Raw genomic sequence first — 24,368 nt, forward strand, 5'->3', positions numbered from 1 at the left:
TAGGGATCGAACCGGGGACCCTGTGGTTCGCAGGCCAGCACTAAATCCACTGAGCCACACCAGCCAGGTTCTGTGTCCTTTTTAATGCTTACTATCTCTAAGTTCTCACTGAGGTCATTCATTTTTACCCTAACTTCCTTTAATATCCTTATAACCATTGTTTCAAATTCTGTATCTGGTAGATTTCTAGCCTCCATTTCATTTTGTACTTTTCCTGGGTATTTCTCTTATTGTTTTATTTGAGACATGTTTCTCTGTCTCCCTATTTTGGCTGCTGATGCAGGTTCCTTGTGTTGTGGCTGCAATGGACAAATTCACATGGACTACCGAGTCCTGTGGAGGAAAAGGGATGTCACGGCCACTCTCTCAAGAGGAGAGCCCCTCGACCCTTGCCTTGACAGGCTTTTATTGCTTTTCTGGGCACATTACATTGAGGATGGTTCTCATTTACTATGCACAGGTTCACTTTAGGTGGTTACAGAAAACAAAGGAGAGGATGTTGCTAATTGAATAAAAGAGGAAGGATATTTGCAAATGTAAAGGGAAAAGTGGTTCAGCTGGTTACACTGGTTCTTGGATGGTTTAGCATAGATTTTAGGAAGTTACTTTATTTTTTTTTAATTTTTATTGTTATTCAATTACAGTTGTCTGCATTTTCTCCCCATCCCTCCACCCCACCCCAGCCAAACCCACCTCCCTCCCCCACCTCCACCCTCCCCCTTGATTTTGTCCATGTGTCCTTTATAGTAGTTCCTGTAATCCCCTCTCCCCACTCTCCCCTCCCTACTCCCCTCTGGCTATTGTTAGATTGTTCTTAACTTCATTGTCTCTGGTTATATTTTGTTTGCTTTTTTCTTTTGTTGATTATGTTCCAGTTAAAGGTGAGATCATATGGTATTTGTCCCTCACCGCCTTTAAAGATATGCAGTAAACGGGTTTGCTGCCTCAATTCAGGATGAAAGAGTTTTAGCAAAAAGCAAGTTTCAAAGCCACCTAGGTACAATGAGGGCCTGATTCCCCACAGGAGAACCTATCCATGGGTGTGGGTCCTGTGTGCTGGACCTCACTCCCCACTGGCCTTTCTCAGTGGGAGCTGGGCCCACACCACGCAGAATGGTCTCCTATAGGCTGCCTCTCTGTATTTGTTTCTGTGTATTAGGTAGATCTGCTGTCTCTCCCAGTCTTGGTATAAGGGGACCTTATATAGTTAGTTGTGTTGTGGAGCTCCATGGCACAGTCTGTCTGATCACCTGAGCTAGGTGCTCCCAGAATGTCCGTCATGTGAGGTATATGAACCCTTCTGTTGTAATTGAATCTTAATTGTTGTTGAGGTGTCCGTGGGTGGGGTTTACTCTTAGGCTGGCTGACTGTTAGGATCAACCCCGACCACAGTATAGATGCTGACCCCATGAGGTGGAATTTGCTCCAGCAGGGTCTGGTGCCTGCCAAGGTCTCTTTTTGGATGTGCCACTTGTGGAGCTACTTGGCCATGCTGTGCTTTGGTCTGAAGCCCACCACTGGGTGTATTGGTTCTGGGGTCTTTTGCAAATGTCTCTGGTGCAGATCATTATCAGGCACTGCCTGTGACTGGCACTGGTCTACAAAGCAATCCATAGTCTGTGGCTTCTTTTTCTTGGCCTGGGTGGGTGTGGGTATGTCCAATCTGCACATGGAAGCTGACTTCCACCAGCCTGAGCCCAGGGACAGATCAGCAAGAAAGCTTAAGGCAGCCTGAGATCTGCCTTGGCCTGCCAGCTGCCTGTCAGGCTCAATCACTGAAAGAGGCTGTGGGGATACACAAGTTGCATGATGTAGTTTCTTAGTGAGGCACCAAGTAGGGGTGAGTGGTGTTCAATAGACTGATGGAGATTCAAACTCAGTGCCATTGCTGAATCTGAGGCCATTCAGCAAAATTCTCAGGGTACACCAAGACCAGCCAGCGTCCTCCAGGTGCCCTCAGTTCTTTGTGGTGGGGTAGGATCTCATGCAGCCTTCAGGGTGAGACCAGCAGAGTCCATCAGACCCAAGCAGACCAGGTTTTGGCAGTGTGCAGGGAGGGAGCAGTGGCAGTGGGTGGGCGTGTGAGGGAAAAATGGCCCCTACCCTAGAGACTCACAACTTAGTCTCTCCTTTAGTCTGCCTGGATCTCCTTGAGAGGCTTCCAGCAAAGGTTTCACTGGGAATCCAGGTCGGCTATAACCAGCCTACACCTCTGTAGGTGGGGACTTGGGAGAGTAGAGTTAGTGCATTCCTCCAGACTAATACCCTATGGAGGGGGGGGGGGGGGGGGGGGCGGGTCCTGACCCAGGAAAGTTTGTGTCTGAGTGGTGTGGTGAAGAGACATAATGCAGGGATCCTTGTAGCTGTCCCTTCAGCTCTTTCTCCTGAATCATATAACCCTGTCTCTCCTCACACAGCTCCAGTCTGCTCCAAACCTCCCATTCTCCTGTGGAGCCCAGGTTGAGTGGCTGTGTGTTCAGATTTTGTATGTTGGCCCTTTAAGAGGATACCTGTGCTTCTATCAGACTCCTTCCCACCCACCCACTCCCACCCCCCCCAGCAGACAGACTCCTTGCTGATTTTCACAGCCAGTTGTTTTGTGGGCTTCTCTTTTCAGCTCTTGTGCACTGAGCTGTGGAGCCCTGGGTGTGATTGAGACCCCACACTCCTCAGGGGGGAGGGACCTCTGCAGCTGAGATATCCCTTTGGATTCTCTACAGCATCACTCAGGTGCGGAGCCTGTCCTTTTTGTGTCTCGACCCTTCCTACCAGTTCTGATGTGGCTTCTTCTTTAAATCCTTGGTTGTAAGACTTCTGTTCAGCTAGTCTTCAGTTGGTTATTCAGGTTGATTATTCTATAATTTAGTTTTAATTCCAGTTTTGTCCTGGAAGGAGGTGGTGTAACTTCCTCCTACCCCATTGCTATCTTGGATCTTGAAAGTTTTTTATTAATTAATTTTAATACCAAATACAGAAGGAATGACACAATTTGAAAAGTCACTCTTTTAAAATTCCAGTAAAATAATTGATTCATTGATAACCTGAATTATCACAGGTTAAAATTATTTGATGGAAGATTGGTGGAAAAATATTCAAGAGAAAGATCAGCTGTTATGACTCTTACCCAATGATCAACATGTGTCACAAAGAGGACACATTCACACACTGTGTGCCTCCTGATGTGAGACACAGAAAGTACACTTTCCAGATGCATTTTTAAAAAACTCAAACCTGGTGACAGATGGGTACTAGACTTACTGTGATGACCTCATCGTGAGAAATGTAAATGTTAAATCACTATGTTTGTATACCTGAAACTAATCTAATATTGAATGTCAACTATATTTTAAAAGATGAAAGAGAGAATATTGGTGATATCTGAAAGTAATATAATGTTGTTTGTAACTACAATAAGAGAGAGAGAGAGAGTGAACATTGGTGACCATTATTGGTGTCCTCCCCCTCAAAAAAAGAAAAAGAACCTGAACCTAATCAAACCTTTAAAATTGATATCTCATTAACAGAAAACTGGGAGAAAGGGGTAAAAGAACAAATTGAGCAACACCACTGGATTTTAACTGTGGAACATTCTCCAAGATGACTCAGTTTTATCAACAGGGTAATGGCATGTAAAAAGAAAGGGTAGGGATAGGGAAACTATATTAAAGAGACTTAAAGTATATAACAACTACATGCCCTTTCTATGGGTACTAATTCAAACAGTCCAATGCAAACAAATGTTGAGACCATGTGGGTAGTTTAATTATGGAGTGGGTATTTTATGACACAAATGAATTTTTATTAATTTTGTTAGGTGAAATAATGGCTTGTGGTTATATCCAATTTTTTTTTTGAGATACATAGTATGTAAGCGTGAAATCACATGTGGTCTGGGATTTGTCTTAAAAGGTTTAAGGAATAATGAAAGAAAAGTAAGTAAATTAAGGATGGAAGAAGCAAATATGGTGAAATCTTGACTATGGTGGAATCTGGAATATCTTCATGTATCTTTGAAAGTGTTCTAATATAATTTTTGTTTATTTTTGAAAATGTTCATAGTAAAATTAATTTTCCAAACTTTAAATGTGATAGATACTTAGGTGTTTTCTTGACCTTGTCACTCAAAACATAGACCTCTTTTAGTACTTCCCTCAAAAACATTCTTGGAGGGAGGGGCATGTGACTGTCGTGGTAGGTGTTGAAAATGACAGACGCACTGTGACCACCGTCACAGTTGGAGCACAGCCATGAGAGGCACTGGCACCAGCCTGTGAATAGGGACTTACTTAGTCAAAGAAGTTGGTTTCCTTGCTGCCTGTGGAGGCAGTAGCATCTGAAGCAAGTTCTGGTTCTTGGACAGCACCCTGAGTCAACACCAGTGACGAGAATGAGAAAAAACCATCTCCAGTGTGTTCAGTAGTCATACCAGCTTTTCTTTACTTTTTTTCACCAGAATAACCAGTGTTTTTATTAGCCCTAAAGCTCACTTTTCCATTTTCATGGTTCTTCTGTAAACTACATTATTTTAATAATTTTCCCCAGTTTTTACAGCTTATTTGAAGTTAATTGACATTCAGTAAATTATACATGTTTAGAGTGTGTGAGTTGTTAAAATTTGACATATACAAACATACACATACATGTACACATACCAAAGTCTGTCCAGGAAGTATCCAGCCATGTAATGAAAACTAGAGACATTTACTGAAGAAGATACAAGATACAAGAAACATTGTACATAGAGCCATGACACCTCAGTTACCTTCAAAGTAGGCACCTTGGGACCTACTCACACAGTTCTCCCAATTACCATCAGCTGCCCCATCATATTTTCCTGAAGCTCATTAATGGTCTGAAATCTGTTCCCTTTCAAAGGTAATTTTAGTTTGAGGAAAAGCCGGAAGTCACAGGGTGCCAAATGTGGGCTGTAGGGGGCTAAGTCACCTGGGTGATTTGATGTTTCACCAAAAAACTCTGCTTGAGACATGATGCATGAGTTGCTAATCACCAGTTGCCCATAGCTGCAGCTTTCTGAATTATCCGAATAGTTTCTGCAGAGAAATGTTGAAACATAACACAAAATTTCATGCAGATTTGTTGCTCTACTCGCTCATTTTGAATGCGATGGCTGCACAGTGCACATGCTCACCCAATGGCATCTACTGCCCCCACTGACTAGTACAGTGAAGTCATCATTGTTCACACATGTGCATTCCAGTCCACTCTCCTTGGCTCCCAGATTACGTCTATGTCACACAAACCATTCTTGTTATATTAACTATGGCTGGACTTTTTCTGGACAGGCCTCATATCCCATTTAGATTTATGTAAGTACCCTCCATAATGTTCACACAAGGACAAATTACCTTACAATTCATTTCTCAGGAAATATCCCTGTTGTTAAGTACATGAATAATGAAAAATATTTTATTACCTGTGCTTTGTAAAAAAAGATAAATGTGTAAGGTTTTGTAAAAACAAAAGATGGTCCATTGTTATGTTAATAGCCCTATCCTCATTATAAAAATGTTTTTATTATTTATTTGTATTTATTATATATGATACTTTTATTAAGAAAAGCAGCCTCACGTGTTATTTTTGTAAATCAGAAAGCATGACCTTTATTGGGCTGGCAAACATTTTATTTTTATAATAGCTTTTAATATCATATATAAAAAGTATTTAAAACTTTTTTCCTGCATACATCTCTTGCATTCTTAATTTTTTCTGTCATACTTGACAAATTTAAAACACAAATAAGGGATAGAAAATGTTACTAGAGTTAAAATAGCACTACTTCTGACTACCAACTAGTGATATTTTGTGGTCTAGCAAAACTGATAAATTAGGTGCTGTTTTAGGGTTCAGCTAGAGCAAATGAAAATAATTCATCAGAAAAACAAAGAAAATGAAACACTGTATCACAATCACAGTTTTTTCAAGATTAGAGAATCAATCAAAAACTGGAGGTACCTGAGTTTAACAGCATGATTGTGGTTTTTTAACAATTAAGTAGTGCATTCATTTAGAAAGATTTATGGCCCTTATTTTATTACAAACTTTAATAATATAAGAACCCAACAAAATATGAAATATAGTCAAATCTGTTAAAAAAGAAAAACAACCAACATCTTTGAAAAAGTACAGTAGAAAAGGGCTGGTCAACGTGCCGCAAATGTTGATGTTTCAAATGCTAGTTTAGAAAAACATATGCCCATAGTTTCGGGGGTTTATTTTATGTCAGATAAGCTGTTCAAGAGCACAGTTTTAATATTTAGTTGACATATTTATGAAGAATAATCAGTGGACACCTCACTGATTATTATATACATTCCCCAATATCTACAATAAAATATTTGGCATACTTGGTAATATTCTGGATCATTCTTAGCAAAGGATTAAGAAGGTTTATTAATGCTATTGAAATGGAAATCATTAAACACTATTTTAGAAAAGAAAATGTGAGTGAATTGATTTTTAATATAGTGAGAAAAATAGCCAATGACAAGGAAGTTACAGAAACTAAAGCCCTAAATAGGGAATAATTGTTTACCTTGTCTTGTTTTAACTAATTGATCTATACTTCTTTCATTTAAATCTTAAATGTAGAGGAAATATGAAGATGGCAACACCAAATTAATATAGAGCTTTAAAACTTATGGTTTTAGATGTTTTATCCAACCAGTTATTATTTAAAATTGTTTCACTATTTTATACAGCTTGTTACAATATTTACTGTCTTTCCTGTCATTTTATCTTTTACAAGAACTATCTTTAATTTACCAACATTTTGAAATTGTGAAATTTAAATCAATCAAACTGAAAAAAAATTGAATTTCAGAAATAAATGAATAGAGACACTAAGAGGTTGTCAATGGATAATCAGAGCTTCTGGCTAAAGAAACAGCATTTCAAATAAGAGCCATTATAATATATATTTTTTTTATTTAAATTTATTGGAGTGACATTGGTTAGTAAAATTACCAATATATAGGTTTCAAGTGTACATTTCTGCGACACATCATCTGTATATTGCACTGTGTGCCCACTTCTCAAAGTCAAATCTTCCTCCATCACCATACATTTGACCCCCTTTCCCCTGCACTACCCCACCCCGCCTTCCTCTGGTCACCACCATACTGTTGTCTGTGTCTACGAGTTTTTGTGTGTTTGTTTTATTTGTTTGTTGCTTTTAGTTTTATATCCCACATATAAATGAAATCATATGGTTCTTGTCTTTTTCTGATGTATTTCACTGAGCATGATATTCTCAAGATCCATCCATGTTGTCACAAATGGCAGTAGTGTATCTTTTCTTATGTATCACATCCTCTTTATCCAATCCTTTATTGAAGGGCACTACGGTTGTGTCCATGTCTTGGACACCATGAATAATGCTGCAGTGAACAGAGGGCTGCATATGTCTGCAAATAAATGTTTTCAAAATTTTGGGGTAATAACCCAGAAGAAGGGTTGCTGAGTCTTATGGTGACTTTATTCTTATTTTTTTGAGGAGCTCCATGCTGTTTTTAGGTTATTTTGTTTTTTAACTGCTTAAATAAATAATTAAAATATTAAACCAATTGAGCGGAGATAATGGAACTAAAATTTATTTACCATATTTTTCAGACTATAAGACACACTTTTTTCCCCAAATTTGAGAGGAAAATGGAGGTGCGTCTTATAGTCCAAATGTAGATTACCTGGCTCACTGGGGGTGTGGTGGGGGGCGGTGGAGCGGGGTCACAGATGGCAGGAGCAGGACCACATTTTTTGCTTCAAAAATTTTTTTCCTATTTTCCTCCTCTAAAACCTAGGTGAGTCTTGTGGCCCGGTGTGTCATATAGTCCAAAAAATATGGTATATTTCATCTTCATTTTTAGAAAATAAATATAGCTCTTTTTTTTATCTATGCTATTTCTATTTTCATTTTCATTTATTGTTATTTATTTTGTTCATTCAGGTTATTTCACAGTTGAGGATCTTGGGCAGATCAGTAACAGCTGGTTGCAAATTTGACAGAGAAATCTGGTCTAATGAACTTTCTCCTGTCCTCAATCTCTGGAAGAAACTAAACCAGGTTAGTAGTGGAGTGTCCTGATTTTTTCCCTTTTTGCTCCCTATCATTATTTTACAGTTTTATCTACAAATTGTCCATGTTGGTAAAATTTTGCATTGATCTGTTTGGAATATATTCAATGTCCTGGAATGAGATGGAGGAAGTAACAGTAATAGAAGTAGATCAGTCCAAGCAGCAGTGTATGAAGTCAGTGACTGATTAAAGGTGAGGTGTGTCCATGGTGTGAGAGTGCTAAGGAAAAGAACAACTTACCAACTGGATTCGACTTGTTTTTATGTTGTAGAACAGGTATTTTGTAGATAATAGAATAGTTGTTTGCTGAGCAGGCAAAGCCAGTAGGGTATTATGGTTACTGTTTGTATTGTTCTCTGGAATTAAAAAATATAACTTTATAATTCCTATGTGTAGTAATATTATAAAAATGCCTCTGTCAGATTTCTGACTGTGAAGTCATGGCCCTGATTTCCATTCTTCACACCAATTCATATTAAAGTTATTATTCTTTAACCTCTCTCTTTTTTTAAACCAATCTTTGCTTATCTTCAAGTAATAACCAAATTTACACAAATGTTCATTTCCCTCCTTTAGCAATTTATTTTTTATCTTGATGTTTTGGTAATGTTCTCCTTGTCAGGAATCAGCTTCTTGTAACAGTCAGCAACTTTTTTTTAATATGACATTGGCTGTTTTTAGTTTTCTGATGATTTTCCATGGAATTCTTAAAATGTGTTTACATATACAAGCACACACATATTCATATGCTTGCATATTATATAAAACAACTATTCTGAGAATTATAATATAAAATTTTCAAAGTCTTCATTTGGAGAATAAAGATAGAAATTGAATGATTTCAATCATTGACTGACTTTATCCCTTACTAAAAAACAAAACCCATTGTAAAAGTAATCCTAATTATTGCATAGATCTCATCTAACTCTTTAGAGACATAGCCCAGGTATCTGTTGATAACTTTCCTTTCTTCTGAATTTTAAGATTGAAGTCTACTGCATGATTTTGTCACTTTAATTTCTTATAATGTTTTCTGTCATTACTTCTGAATTTTCATTGGTTGTTGTTTTTATCTCACATTAGACTTTAAGTTGAAACTTCTGTCTGTGTATTTCACAAGAAATCTAGTGATACTATTTGGTACTGTGAAGGAGGAGCAGTGTCTTTTTTCTTCTACACATTTAGATTCTCAGCTGGTTCTCTGTTACAAAAGACAGATTAACAAGAGAAAAGCATACAGATTTATTTAATACAAATTTTATGTGACGTGAGAGCTTTCATAAGGAAATGAAGACCCAAACAAGTGCTTAAACCTGAGCATTTTTATGCCAGGTTTGATGAAGCATGCAAAGTTGTGGAAAAATAGGAAGGCCAAAGGAGGTATAAGCTAAAGGGAGTAAACTGGGGAGAACTTAGTAAGGCCTGCTTGTTTAGATTCTTCTCAGCACATCCCTCTATCTTCAGAGAAAAGGATGTTCCTTCCTCGGGCCATAGAGAGGGCACATCTCACAGATGAGGGTCTTATGATGTGCCTCACAGAAAGGTCAGGAGAGTTCTTCCTGCACCTGTAGCTTCTCATATTCCTTCTGTTTAAAGTCTCCAGTATACCAAAGTGTCCTGTGCTGAATCTTGCCTGTTTAATGAGCATTTGTGAAGTTGCAAGGGACACCTCACGTAGCTGAGTATGTGATCATCTACTAACTCACTTTCCTTGGACTGTATTCTTTTAAATTTGAACAATTCCTAAAGTTCCTGAAGTTGACTTTTCCCACTGTGTAACATTTTCTGGAATATGTAGTTTGTCTTTCTTGCCATACCTGCTTTCTCTCCATCATACCCGTCATTTTTTATTGTTGCTCCATCCCTTTCACTCCTACCCCCTTTGTTGAAACATGCAGATACCTTCTTTGTAACTCTGGAGTATTGTTTTCTGTTATTATATGAAGAAGACCACAGGAGGAACTTCAAAGATATATATAAATTATTTGCCTCCTAAAACCCAACCCAATAGTAGAAACTCATTAATTCTCTTTTTTTATTTTTCCACTCCTCATTTTTTTCATTTGGGATGTAAAAATATAGTCCATTCCTAGCTCTCTGATGTTGGATTCATGCCATCCATAACAAACCTGCTCACTCCTCAGTTCCTGCATACAAAGGAAAAGGGAGGGTGCCTGGTTAGAGTAAAATATCATAGGAACATGGAAGTTATTTGGGGGCAGAAGCACTGATTAAAGTACAGGATGTCAAAAGATTTTATTTTAGGGGAAGTTCCTTGGGGTCCTATTATAAGTCCTATTTATAAGCTCATATAAAGGTCATATGAGTTCATATAAAGCCCCATTTATAAGCTCAGTAAACTCTCAAATTGAGTCATCATTCTAAAGGGCCACACAGAGGAGAAGGAAAGCAGGAATCCCAACCTAAAATGAAGAATCAAAGGGAAGGTTGAAATGTAGATTTTGTAGTAATTTTTCAAGCCCATTTGCATGTGGCTCCTTTGGTTTTTATTACTCCTGCTAAAGATAGATAGGTGACCTCTGGTTAAACTTAGGATCCACACTTCTGAGTTCATATTCCATACTCTTGATTTCTTTCTAGATCATACAATTCACCTTTTTGAAAATTCACTTGGTTGCTTAGGAATAAAATGAAATGCCAACTCATTAGCATGGGCATTGCTGGCCTCATGCCAGACTGACTGCCTGTCCTCGTTTTTCTCTGTACCAGATGTTTCATGTCTTTCTACACCAAGTATTTGCTGGGGTTTTTGTTGTTTTTAACATGCCAGCTACTTTTTAACATTTGTATCTGTTCTTGTGATTTCCTCTGCATAGATTTACCTTCCCGTCTGTTCAGTGGAATAACTTTAAAAATTTTTACTAGTCTAACACAAATACTACTTTATAACTTGCAGAGATACTCATTACAAACACTGTGGTGATAAATATGAGAACATTCTTGCTTTGTCCTTAATAAGCTCACAAAATATTTAATGTGTAGTTTTACAGAAATGATACATGGAAGAAAGGATCAGTCTAGCTCCTGTTTTCATCTTTATCTTAGTACATGAGCCTCTTCTTAGTAATCTGTTGAAAATTTAATTTTTCTTTATTTCCTAGTTATTTCTTTATACAAAGCAACTTAAGAGTTAATGAATTTCTAATTTTAAAAATTATAATTTTCTTTTCTGAAATGAAACTTGTAGTTTATGAAGTTATATTTTCAATATCAAAATAACATATTTAAATTATGAGATTATTTGCCATGGTGTATAATGTCATTATTAGGGAATAACTATTTTTAATTCCTGCTCAAGGATCCAGTAAATACAGTTTGCTAAAAGTTCCCACTAGATGGAAAATTTACATTTTTTATGATGAATAGATCAAAGAAAATTTGTTTAGGGACTTTGCAGAAAACTGTTTAGCCAAGGCTGATATGCAGCTGGTGTTTACTTCCACGGCCATCTCACATAGATATAGCCAACTCTTCCTCTGAGTGGGCATTCCTTGGGTCAGCTGGTAAGGGACCTGGCAGTTAAATATTTTTAATGTGTATTACTGATGTAACCTGGTAGTATGAGAATGTGACTTCTATAGCCGGACTGCTGGGTTTAAATCCTAGCCCTAGTACATACTAGCTATGTAACTTAGGAAAAATTACTCAACTTCTCTGTGCCTCAGTTCGTTTACCTATAAAGTGGGGATAATGTCAGTATTTGCTTCATTGGCATCTCATAAGGATTAAATGATTTAATGTGTGTAAAACCTTTGTGATTGTATATGGTGTATGTGAGCATTCTCTGTTAACTATTCATTTTACGTTTATTGATGATACAAAGATTTATAATGACAACTCCTTCATTTGCCCCTTTTCTAAGCAGATTGCTTTTACTTCTTGTATAATTATATACGAATCAGTCATTCATTCAGAGTAGCTTAATTGAGCACCTAGTTTACTTCAGCAGATTTTTGCTAGGGACTGCGTCGTGTGCACAACAGTCATGGTGCCCACCCTGCAGAGTTTACATTTAGTTTATAAGAGACATTTCTTCAATTAAACAAGAAAATACGGAAATAAATATACTATTAAAATTATTTCAAATGCTGTGGAGGGAAAGGACAGGTGCTATTATAAAGAAAAGGAGGAAAGACCTACTTTGGACTGGAGAGTTAAGGAATAACTTGCTCGAGAGGTGAAACTGAACCTGAGAAGTAAGCAATGAGAAGATGCTAGCCAGACAGAGTTGGGGGGAAGGCCATTCTAAGCAGAGTGGACATCATGCACCAATTCCTCAGGAAGAGAAAAAGCTTGACACATTCATTAAACCTGAAAGTCAGTTGGATTGGAGTATAGGGACTAAAGGATAGTGTGGAATGAGATAAGGGGAATGACTAAGGTAAAGTAAGGAGTTTGTATTTTATTCCAAGAGCAATAGGAAACCATAAAAGAGCCTTAAATTTTGAGTTGCCACTATCCTGTTTATAATTTCATAAGGTCTGACTGGCTATTGTGTAGACATGAGTTTTGAATGAGATGAAGAAGAAGAAGGAGAACAATCAGGAGTCTTTCAAAGTAGTCCAAGTAAGAGTTGATGGTGGCTCTGAATATGGTGGTAGAGCAGATGGAGAAATGGGTGCATTTAAGTTACCTGTTGGAAGTACTACTGAAAGAACCTAAACATGGATTTGGATGCAGGCGTTAGAAAATGTCCTGGTTTTCTGTATTGAATGATTGGGTGGAGGCAGCACCATTTACTGAAATAGGGAAAACTGCAAGAGTACAAATTCTCCAAGGGTAAGAATGGGGTAGGCCATGATGCCACAGAGATGATCAAAAGCTTAATTTAGGACATCCAATAGATGGGTACACAAGTGTGGAGCTCAAAAAGGATGTTTGAAGTGTGGCATACATTTAGAACTTATTAGCATCTATGGAACGTTTAAGTGGGAGACTCTTATTTGTACAGTAAATACAAGTTATTTCAAAGTTATTCATCAAATTCATCATAGCCAAGTTCATCTATCAAATATGTTACATTTCATCATTATGTTTTATCTTTCTTCTTTTCCCTGTCACCATTGCCATAACTTAGGTTTTAAGTCTTTCTCAGGTGGATTATTGCAGAAAACTGAAAATTTGACTTTTCTTTTAATATGTACTTTCTCCAAATCATATTGCATATCATTATCACATTAATTTTCCTAAAATAATTTTTTTCTCACAGCATGGCTCCATGTGTAACTTATTTCTGCACCTATTCCATAGTAAGGCAGATCTCAGTGTTATATAAATAAACCACGGGGATTCTGTTTGTTCATCAAAACAATGTCTAAAGCTATTTCTTTCTGGAATTTTCTAGCTATGCTAGAGTAATAATGGCCAAGTAAAGTCCTAGCATCTTACAGAAGCCTTTTCAGCTGTTACTCCTATTTGTCTCTGTATTTTTATAGTACTAATTTATAAGTTGCATAATAATTTCCATAAAAGTTGTACTTTAAATTAGGAAAGTGAAAATATGGCAATTAGATGTAGGAATTGTCTTATTTTGGGGAGTTTTGAAATTTATGAGTGTCAATATTTCAAGTGAAGCAACTTAATGCCATATTCCTATATGATCTTTTTAATCTTTATTTTCAGGTTATGGTTAAATATTAGCTAAACTTAAAAGAATTACAGCCCTGGCCGGGTGGCTCAGTTAGTTGGAGCATCATCTCATACACCAAAATGTTGCGGGTTCAATTCCTGGTCAGGGCACATACCTAGGTTGGAGGTTAGATCCTGGTTGGGGCACATATAGAGTTGTTTCTCATGTCAATATTTCTCTCATTTACTCTCTTCTTTCCTCTCTCTCTAAAAATCAATAAACATATCTCAGGTGAGTGTTAAAAATTTTTAAAGAATAATTACATTTAAACAATTAAAATAAATTTTTGATGAAAAGTAAATAATAGTCATCTAGGTTCTAAGCACTTCCCATTAACTATATAAAGTACTTTAGCCCTGACTTGTGTGGCTCAATAGGTTGGGTGTGATTCCACAAACCAAAAGGCGGCCTATTCAATTCTTGGTCAGGGCACATGTCTGGGTTGCAGGCTAGGTCCCTGGTTGGGGGCATAGAAGAGGCAACAGGTTGATGTTTCTTTTGTACATGAGTTTCTCCCTTGCCTTCTCACTTACTTTCTCCCTCACGTCCCCTCTCTCTAAAAAATAAATAAATAAAATATTTAAAAAAGTAAATGAAGTACCTTAGCTGAATCACTTCTGAACTTTTTCTAAGGTTTTTCTTGGGTAAAACAGGAGTTCTCTGCATTCATGTATTTGCCATGTTTGTTATTTTAACCTGACTGGAGCAAAAGTTGCTTGGATTGGAGTGGCTAGACATAAGGGCAAAATACTGAAGTAGGGCCAGGTTGGAAAGGCTTAAATATTGTGTCAAGAGTGCTTACATGTTTTCCTGTAGGCAGTGGGGTTGAGACAAATCTAATAAAGGGTTGTGAAAATAACAGGTAAAGATCTATGTTTTATAAAGGCAGAATTGATAGTGATGCAAACACTGGGTTAGATTGAGATACTAGAGGTCTGAAAACCAATTATGAAGGAGTTACAATGTTCTAAGAGCAAGATGGTGGGAACTATTGAGTATTGTGGCAATCTGTTTACAGAGTAAGAGTCAGAGATATTTTGAAAGTAGAATCAGCATTCAATTGGCTACTGTATGGATCTAATAGAAAATAGATGTGAACACAATATTAAATAATCTTTAATTTCCACACTTGAAAGTCTTTTTGTAAGTAAGATTTTATTGAGCCAAAATGCTAGCCAAAAGGAAGACCTGTGATAGGACAGAGTCTAAACCACCAGTAACATGGCTAGATAGAAAAGACAACGTGTCCATTGTCCCAGAATTAGCCAGAATTTTTATATATCAAGCAGGTGAAAGGGGAAAAAAAGTAGTAATCTGAAAGAAATTTACATGAGCTGTAGGCAAAGAGATGGGGCAAGGTGAAGCAGGGTGCAGATTTTCATAAAGAAATATCTACTCCTATAGATCAGCAGTGGGTAGCAATCTAGGAAGCACACATGTAAGCAACAGGTGTAGCGTCCTGGAGGTAGAAGGTTCCTGACTAAACTAATCTGCTGAAATAGCCACCTGGAAATCAATCCGATGTTCCAACACCAAGGGAAGGAATGTGAGCAGTCTATGAATAACGATCATTTTACTTCTTTCTTTCCAATTTGGATGTCTGACTGCTGTGGTTAGGATCTCCAGTACTATGTTGAATAATAATGACACATTCTTTTCTTGATCCTAAACTCTTGAGTATGATATTAGCTGTGGATTTGTCCTATACAGCTTTTATTATGTTGAGGTATGTCCCTTTATACTGACTTTGTTGAAAGTTTTTATCATATGTTGAATTTTGTCAGATGCTTTTTCTGCAGCTATTTAGATGATTGTATGATTTAATTCTTTATTTTGTTGACGTGATATATTATGTTGATCGATTTGTGGGTATTTTTTTTAAATTTTATTGTTGTTGAAGTACAGTTCTCTGCCTTTTCCCCCACCCCAGCCTAAGCCCCAGCCCTCCCATCCTCCCTCCCATTTCCACCTCCCCACCACCCCCCGTTATTATCCATGTGTCCTTTATAATTGTTCCTACAAACCTTTCACCCTTTTCCCCTGAAATTCCCTCCCCTCTCCCCTCTGGTCACCGTCAGCCTGTTCTCAATTTCAGTGTCTGTGGTTATATTTTGCTTGTTTGTTTCTATTGTTGATTAGGTTCCTGTTAAAGACTAGATCATATGGTATTTGTCTTTCACCACCTGGCTTATTTCACTTGGCACAATGCTCTCCAGTTCCATCCATGCTGTCACAAAGGGTAGGAGCTCCTTCTTTCTTTCTGCTGCATAGAATTCCATTGAGTAAATGTACCATAGTTTTTTGATCCATTCATTTACTGATGGGCACCTAGGTTGCTTCCAGCATTTGGCTATTGTAAATTGTGCTGCTATGAACATTGGAGTGCACAGGTTCTTTTGGATTGGTGTTTCAGGGTTGTTAGGATGTAATCCCAGCAGTGGAATTGCTGTGTCTAAAGGTAGTTCCATTTTTAGCTTTCTAAGGAAATTCCATACTGTTTTCCATAGTGCTTGCACCAGTCTGTAATCCCACCAACAGTGCACTAGGGTTGCCTTTTCTCCACAACCTCTCCAACACTTGTTGCTTTGTTTATGATGGCCATTCTGACCGGTGTGAGGTGGTATCTCAATTGTGGTTTTAATTTGCATCTCTCTGATAGCTAGTGGTACTGAGCATCTTTTCATGTCTCTGGACCCTCTGTATGTCCTCCTTGGAGAAGTGTCTGTTCAAGTCCTTTGAGCATTTTTTAATTGGGTTGCTTGTCTTCTTTGAATGGAGTTGTGTGAGTTCTTTATATATTTTGGAGATCAGACCCTTGTCTGAGGTATCATTGGCAAATATGTTTTCCTATACAATTGGTTAATAGTCTGTGGAGGATAGGGGTTAGCTCTTTCTTAAATGCTTTGTAGAATTCTCCTGTGAAACCATCTGGTCCAGGGCTTTTGTGTGTTGGGAGTTTTTTGATTACTGCTTCAATTATGTCCGCTGTTATTGGTCTGTTCAGGCTTTCTGCTTATTCTTCATTGAGTTTTGGAAGATTATATTTTTCTAGAAATGTGTCCATTTCACCTAGGTTTTCAAATTTCTTGTCATACAGTTCTTCGTAGTAATTTCTTACAATCCTTTGTATTTCTATGGTGTCAGTTTTAATCTCTCCTCTTTCATTTCTAATTGTGTTTATTTGGGTCCTATCCCTTTTCTGCTTGATGAGTCTGCTTAAAGGCTTGTCAATTTTGTTTATCTTTTCAAAGAACCAGCTCCTGGATTCATCAATCCTTAGAATTATGCTTTTAGACACTATGTTATTTAATGCTGCTCTGATCTTGGTTATTTCCTTCCTTCTACTTGCTCTGGGCTTCTCTGTTGTTGTTCCTCGAGTTCTTGTAGGAGTAGGGTTAGGTTGCTTGTTTGAAATGTTTCTGTTATTTTTAGGTAGGCTTGTATCACTATGAATTTCCCTCTCAGGACTGCTTTTGCTATGTCCCATAAGTTTTGGGTTGTTTTGAGTTCATTTTCGTTTGTTTCCAGAAACTTTTTGATTCCTTCCATAATCTTGTTCTTGACCCATTCATTGTTTAATAGCATGCTATTCAATCTACATGATTTTGAGTGTTTTGGGTTTTTTTTCCCTGGGGTTGATTTCTAGTTTCAGTCCCTTGTGGTCAGAGAAAATGCTTGATATGATTTCAGTTTTCTTGAACTTGTGGAGGCTTGTTTTGTGTCCAATCATGTGGTCTATCTTTGAAAATGTTCCATGTGCATTTGAAAAGAATGTATATTTTGCTTCTTTGGGATGAAAGGCTCTATATATATCGGTTAAGTCCATTTCATCTAGGGCATTGTTCAATGCCACAATATCTTTATTGATATTTTGTTCGGAAGATCTGTCCATTTTTGACAGTGGGGTGTTAAAGTCCCCTACTATAATTGTGTTGCTGTCAATATCTTTCTTGAAGTCCTCCAAAATTTTATTTATGTATTTGGGTGCTCCTATGTTGGGAGCATATATATTTACAATGTTTATGTCTTCTTGGTGGATTCTTCCTTTGAGTATTATGAAATAACCTTCTGGGTCTCTCTTTATGGCCTTTTTTTTAAGTCTTTTTTGTCTGATATGAGTATTGCTACCCCTGCTTTTTTTTTTCCTGTCCATTTGCTTGGAAAATTTGTTTCCAGCCCTTCACTTTCAGTCTGTGTAGGTCTTTTGTCCTGAGATGGGTCTCTTGTAGGCAGCATATATGTGGGTCATGCTTTCTTATCCATTCAGCTACTCTATGTCTTTTGTTTGGAGCATTTAATCCATTTGCATTTAAAGTTATTATTGATAGGTACTTATTCATTGCCTTTTTTTGTACCTGTGTTCCTTTCTCTCTCTTTTCCTTCCTTTCCTTAAAGCAGTCCCTTTAGCATCTCTTGCAGAGCTGGTTTGGTGGAGGTGTGCTGCTTTGCCGGTTTCTTTTAGATTTCTGTTGTCTGGGAAGATCCTTATTTGGCCTTCTGTCTTGATTGAGAGCCTTGCTGGATAAAGTAGCCTTGGTTGCAGGCCTCTGGTTCTCATTACTTGGAATATTTTTTGCCATTCTTTTCTGCCTTGGAGCGTTTCCATTGAGAAGTCAGCTGCTAACCTTATCAGGGCTCCCTTGTGTGTTACTTCCTGTTTCTCCCTTGCTGCCTTTAAGATTCTTTCTTTGTCTTGGAATTTTGCCATTTTAATTATCATGTGTCTTGCAGTGGGCCTCTTTGGGTTCCTCTTGCTTAGGACTCTCTGTGTTTCCTGGATTTGTGTGACTTTTCTCTCATCAAATTAGGGAAGTTTTCCATCACTAGTTTTTGAATCAGGTTTTCCATCCTTTGCTCTCCTTATTCTTGTTCTGGTATCCCTACTATATGGATATTATTACCTTTCATGTTGTCTTGTAGTTCCCTTAGCCCCTCTTCATTCTTTCTGAGCCTCTTTTCCTTTCTTGCTCTTTCTGGGTGTTTTTTTTCTACCTTGTCCTCCAGCGTGCTGTTTGCATCCTCTGCTTCATTGAGCCTGCTTTTTGATTCCTTCTACTGTCTTCTTCAGTTCAGAAATTGTATTCTTCATTTCCTCTTGGCCCTTGTTGATAGTTTGTATTTCCTTTTTCATGTTGATATAGTTTGCAGTGAGTTCATTGTAGTTTCCCTGTAGTTTCTGGTAATTCTCTGTGATCTCATTGATCTTCCTGATAACCAATGCTTCGAACTTGTTATCTAATAATTGACTTGCCTCTATTTCATTTAGCATTCTTTCTGAGGCTTCCTCCTTTCCTTTCATTTGGGGATTGTTTCTTTGTCTTCCCATTGCTTGTGATACTCTTCTTGTTAGCCTCTGCTTCTTAAATTGATCTGTGCTGACTCCCTGGGTTTATGGTATGAACTTCTATGGTAGAATGCCAGAGGGATTCAGTGGTGCTGTCTCCTTAATCTCCTGAGCTCGCTGGTCTTGGGCTGTCGTTTATGTTGGCTCTCTGTATGTCTTTGGGTTTTGATTGTTGTTGGGTCTTTCTTTGGTGGGTCCTTCCCTCCAGCCAGATGACTAAGGGTAACTCCACCCACATCTTGTATTCTGTTGTGCAGATGTGGACAGGTTGTGTTGAAGCTGATTCTTCTGTGTGTAAGAGGTTTTGAGGCTTCCCTCTCTCTCTTGTTCAGTTGTGTGTTCTGGGTAATTTCTCCACTGTTTAGTTGTATTTCCAGATCAGTCCTGGATTGAGGTTAGGGTAGCTTCCACTCCCTCCTTCACCTTCTTCTGTTGTTATCTGTTGGTGGTTCCTTTGTTGATGGGTTTCCTCTTCCAGCAGGTGTACTGGAAGCTCCCACATACTCATCTGATTTTTCAATATCCTTTACAATTTTTGGTCTCCAATCTTCATATATCCTGGAATACTGTTGGCTGTTCACTCTGTTCCTCAGAAGATCAGCTAGGTGTTTCACCCATGTGCAGGGAGAAGTGGACTCTGCTCCCACCTGTCTCACCACCATTTTCTCTCTCCCGATTTGTGGGTATTGAACCATCCTTGCATCTCTAGAATAAATCCCATTAATGATGGTATATGAGTATGGTCTAGTAGTGTATTGTTGCATTGGGTTTGTTAATATTTTGTTGAGGATTTTTGCATCTACATGCATCATGGATATTGGCTTCTAATTTTATTTTTTGTGTGTGGTGGTATTGTCTGGTTTTGGTAATAGGGTAATGCTGGCTTAGTAAAATGTGTTTGGAGACATTCCCTCTTTTTTCATTTTTTTTTTAAATCTTCTTTGAATATTTGGTAGAATATGCTGGTGGAACTATCTATTCCTGGACTTTGGTTGGAAGATTTTTGATTAATGATTTAATTTCATTACTGGTAAACAGTCAATTCAAATTTTTAAATTTCTTCATGATTTAGTCTTGGAAGATAGTATGTTTCTTGTGTTTCTAGGAATGTATTCATTTCTTCTTCTATCCAATTTGTTGGCATATAATTGTACATAGTAATCTATTATGTTCCTTGGTGTTTCTGTGGTGTCAGCTCTAACTTCTCTCTCATTTATGTTTTTATTTGAGTCCTCTCTTTTTTTCCTAGGTTATGCTAGCTAAAGGTTTGTCTATTTTTTTTTAATCTTTTTAAAGAACCAGCTCTTAATTTCATTGATCTTTTCAACTGTCTTTTTTATATTTGATTTTTTAAATTTTTTTTTATTGTTGTTCAAGTATAGTTGTTTCCATTTTCCCCCCACCATTTCCCCCCATCTCAGCCATCCCCACTTCCCACCTTCAATCCTACCCCCCTTTGGCTTTGTCCATGTGTCATTTGTACATGTTCCTTGATGGCACTTCCCCCTGATCCCCTCAATATCTCCTCTCACCTCCCCTCTGGTTACTGTCATTTTGTTCTTAAGTCTCTGTTTCATTTATTCATTTTTTGTTTGGATTTTTACTTTTTCTTACTTTCTACTTTCTTACTTTCTAATTAGGGACTTTGTTTTTTTTCTTTTCCATTTCCTTTAGATGTAAAGTTAAATTGTTTATTTGAAATTTTCTTTTTTATCTGTGTAGGCCTATATTGCTCTGAACTTTTCTCTTAGCACTGTGTTTGCTGCATCGCATAGATTTTGGAATGCTCTATTTCTGTGCTCATTTGTCTCTGGGGATCTTTTAACTTTGCCTTTGACTTTGCTATCCCATTCATTGTTCAGTAGCATGTAGTTTTACTTGCTTCATCTCTAATTGATTTCTACTTTTTACCATTGTGGCTGGAAAACATTTGTGCTTCATATGATTTCAGTCTTCTTAAATTTATTGAGACTTGTTTTGTGGCCTAAAGCAATCTATCTGGAGAATGTTCCGTGTGTACTTGAGAAGAATTATTCTGCTGCTCTTTGATGGAATGTTGTTTGTATGTGGTTTAATGCGTCACTTGAGGGCAATGTTTCCTTCGTGATATTCTGTCTGGACAATCTACCCATTAATCTAAGTGAGGTGTTAAAGTTTCATCTTATTATTGTATTGCTTCCAATTTCTACCTATAGACTTGTTAATATTTGCTTTATATACTTCGGTGTTCCTGTGTTGGGCGCATGTATCTTTACAAGTATTACATATTCTTGATTGATTGATTGACTCTTTTGTCATTATACAATACCCTCCTTTGTCTTTTAGTACAGTTTTTGTTTTAAAATCTATTTTGTCATATATAAGTATAGCTACTCCAGTTTCAGTTTTTTCGTTTTTTCATTTCCACCTGCATGGCATATCTTTTTCTATCTCTTCAGTTTTCGGTTTGTGTGCCCTCCTTACTTCTCAGGTGAATTGCTTGTAGTCGCCATATGGATGTGTATTCCTTTTTATCTATTCAGCCATGGTTTGTCTTGATTGCAGTGTTCGGTCCACTTACATTTCAAATAATTAATGATAAGTGTGTATTTAATGTCATTTTTAAGTGTTTTCTGTCTTGCAGTTCTTCTCTGTTCCTTTTTTTTTCTCTTCTCTGTGTTTTGATGGCTTTCTTTTGTGTTATATCTAGATTCCTTTCTCATTTTATTTTTCATATTGACTGTTTTTTCCTGGTAGTTACCATGAGGTTCACATATACATACTATGTAAACAGCAGTTTAAGTTGATGGCAACATAAATTTGAACACATTCCAAGTCTATTCCTTTTTTTATATAAATATTGACTCCACTTTACTCTTTCCCTCTTCTTGAACTCTGATTAGGTATATGTTAGATTTTCCTCTCTCTTCATCTTTTGTCTTATTTCTCATATTTCCCTTTTTTTCTATGTGATGGATTCTGAATAAATTCTACAGATCTTTCTTCCAGTTCACTCATTCTCTTCAGCTAAGCTTAATTTAGTATTAAAGTTTTGCATTTTAATAGTTTTATTTTTAAAAATTCTCTGTTTCTTTTCCAAATCTGCTTGTTTTTTATTGCAATGTTTTTATCATTTTTGAAATATTTAACATAAATGTTTTTATGTTTTATGTTTGATTATTCTAGGAATTCTTAGTATATTTGATTTTCTTTACATAGTACCTGATAACTTCATAGTAATGCCTTGTTTACCTGTATAGTATTTTTATTAAAACCATGAACTGCTAAATTATACTGGTAACTTTACTTATAGGAATTAATTGTGGCTTATAATTTAAACGGGTTCTATACCCAATTTAGAGTGTAAGATTAGGGTCTGGTTTGGGTCAGGGTCAGGATTATTCTCTTTTCAAATACTTTGACATACCACATAATCTGTAACCATATAACTTAAATTATATGGTTACAATAAGCTTCTTCATGAAGTAGTAGCTTCTTCCAAGGTGGTGTATACAAACTAACATTAAAGTTTCAATTGTGATAATTGATTTTGAGGAGAGATTCTTACACATTCTCTCCCCTCTCTAAATAGTACCAAATTGTAATGTGAAATTTTCCTTGAAGTCCTAGAGACAGAGTTGATGGTTAGAAATCAGTTTATTTCTATTTGACCTTCTACTAAAGCTATAGTAATTTGGAGTTTTTGTTTTTTTGAAGGACTTTTTTCAGCCTCTTCATCTTGGACAAATACTGAATTTATCTCTGGCCTCCAGGCTTATGTCCACAAATACTGAAGGTCAGGTTTACTGGCATCTATAAACTTCAGCGACTTGCTTGCCACTCTGTTACCCTTACTGTGGAGAAATAAAAACATTTCTGGATTTGTCCATGTTCTCTTAAAAAGTTCCTGCCATGTTAGGTAACTCTTCACATACCATGAGAATTAGCTTTGTGACCATTTTTGTAGTTAATTGTTCTGATCAGGGTGGATAATAAAACCTCTATTCTCTCTCTGAGACTGTTCAAGTGTACAGCCCTATATTCCTGAGCCCAGAGAGTGGAGAGACCAGAGCATTTATCTCCCTGGGTATCTCCATGTCCAAAGGAATAAATCCCAAACTTGAAAACATCTCTAGAGTACTTGGCTCCTGGAGAATGTTATTTACACATCACAGTGTTGATTAGAATTCCAGCCCATGTTTTCCTGAAAACAGTTCTCTTTGGATGGGAAGAGAACAGCTGTCTCCTTCCTCTTTAAAAGTAGAGAATAACCACTTCTCACAACCTTGTACTTGCTGTGCGTCTGGCTCCTTGTGTAAAGTCATTGGTCTGGCTCTCACCTGTCACCCCAAAGGCGTAGAGACAACATACTTATTATTTACTGAGGTAATTAACAATCTCTCTCTAATCCAGAATACCTTGGGTTCACATTCAGGATGTGATGAAAATCCCAACACTTAGTTATTTGTTGTTCCTTACTTTCTTCTCAGGTAATTGTTATTGTTGTGTATGTTATGTTAAGAAGATGCTTTTATATTTTAGTCAACATATTTAGTTGCCTTTAGCAGTATCTACCTCTGCTAAAGACAGAAGCCAAAATTCTCTATTTTGTATTTTGAGCAATTTAAAAATAAGCTGTGTGTATCTCTTAAATAATTATGCTTTGTTTGTAGACTTTCTTTTTCTGTTACATAATGATATTATGCAGTGTTGAACTTTTAAAAAAATTATTTCTCACTGAATCTGTGCACTGACTATTGACATGCTGACTGTTCCTTTCAGCCTTAAGGTTGTGAACCAGTTTTCCTAGGATTAGAAAAGCTGGAATCTTCCCAGACTTTAGAACAGTTTCCATGCTTTATGCTGTCTTACTGTCTTTCTACGAGTCAGTCGTACACATAAACATACCAAGAAGGATAACATTGTCATGAAAAAATACACGTTACTTCTTAGGAGGGCGTGGAAGAAGATACAAACCTATTAACTGTAGGCCTATTTTGAATAAAATGTTCTACTATTGTTTCCTCTATACCAGTGATTCTCAACTGGTGTGCCACGGCACACTGGTGTGCTGCACGAATTTTTAAAACTTCAGTACCTGACTATTTATTCAGGGACACTGGCCTCTTTTCCCTTAGATTGTAAACTAAAAAAATGGCTAGAGCCAACACAACAACAGCTGTCAGTGTTAACAAATCAAAATTACATCTGTAGTATTTGTCAGGTCAGCACAAATACATTCTTTGGTGTGCCATGTAATATTAGTAATTAATTTATATGTGCCATGAGATGAAAAAGTTGAA

At 37.1% G+C, this 24,368-nt stretch overlaps 1 protein-coding gene across 3 annotated transcripts in view; it reads left to right on the plus strand.

Moving 5' to 3' along the window:
- DYNC2H1 (dynein cytoplasmic 2 heavy chain 1) overlaps window positions 1-24,368 on the plus strand; it is a 320,982-nt gene that overhangs the window by 231,545 nt on the left and 65,069 nt on the right. For all 3 annotated transcript variants that reach the window (XM_045204038.2, XM_053924343.1, XM_053924344.1), the window contains one exon: window positions 7,964-8,080. In XM_045204038.2, the coding sequence (XP_045059973.2) occupies window positions 7,964-8,080 (117 nt within the window). The remainder of the gene's footprint in view (window positions 1-7,963; window positions 8,081-24,368) is intronic.

Source organism: Desmodus rotundus, chromosome 5 (genome assembly GCF_022682495.2).
Source record: "Desmodus rotundus isolate HL8 chromosome 5, HLdesRot8A.1, whole genome shotgun sequence".
Taxonomy (NCBI): domain Eukaryota; kingdom Metazoa; phylum Chordata; class Mammalia; order Chiroptera; family Phyllostomidae; genus Desmodus; species Desmodus rotundus.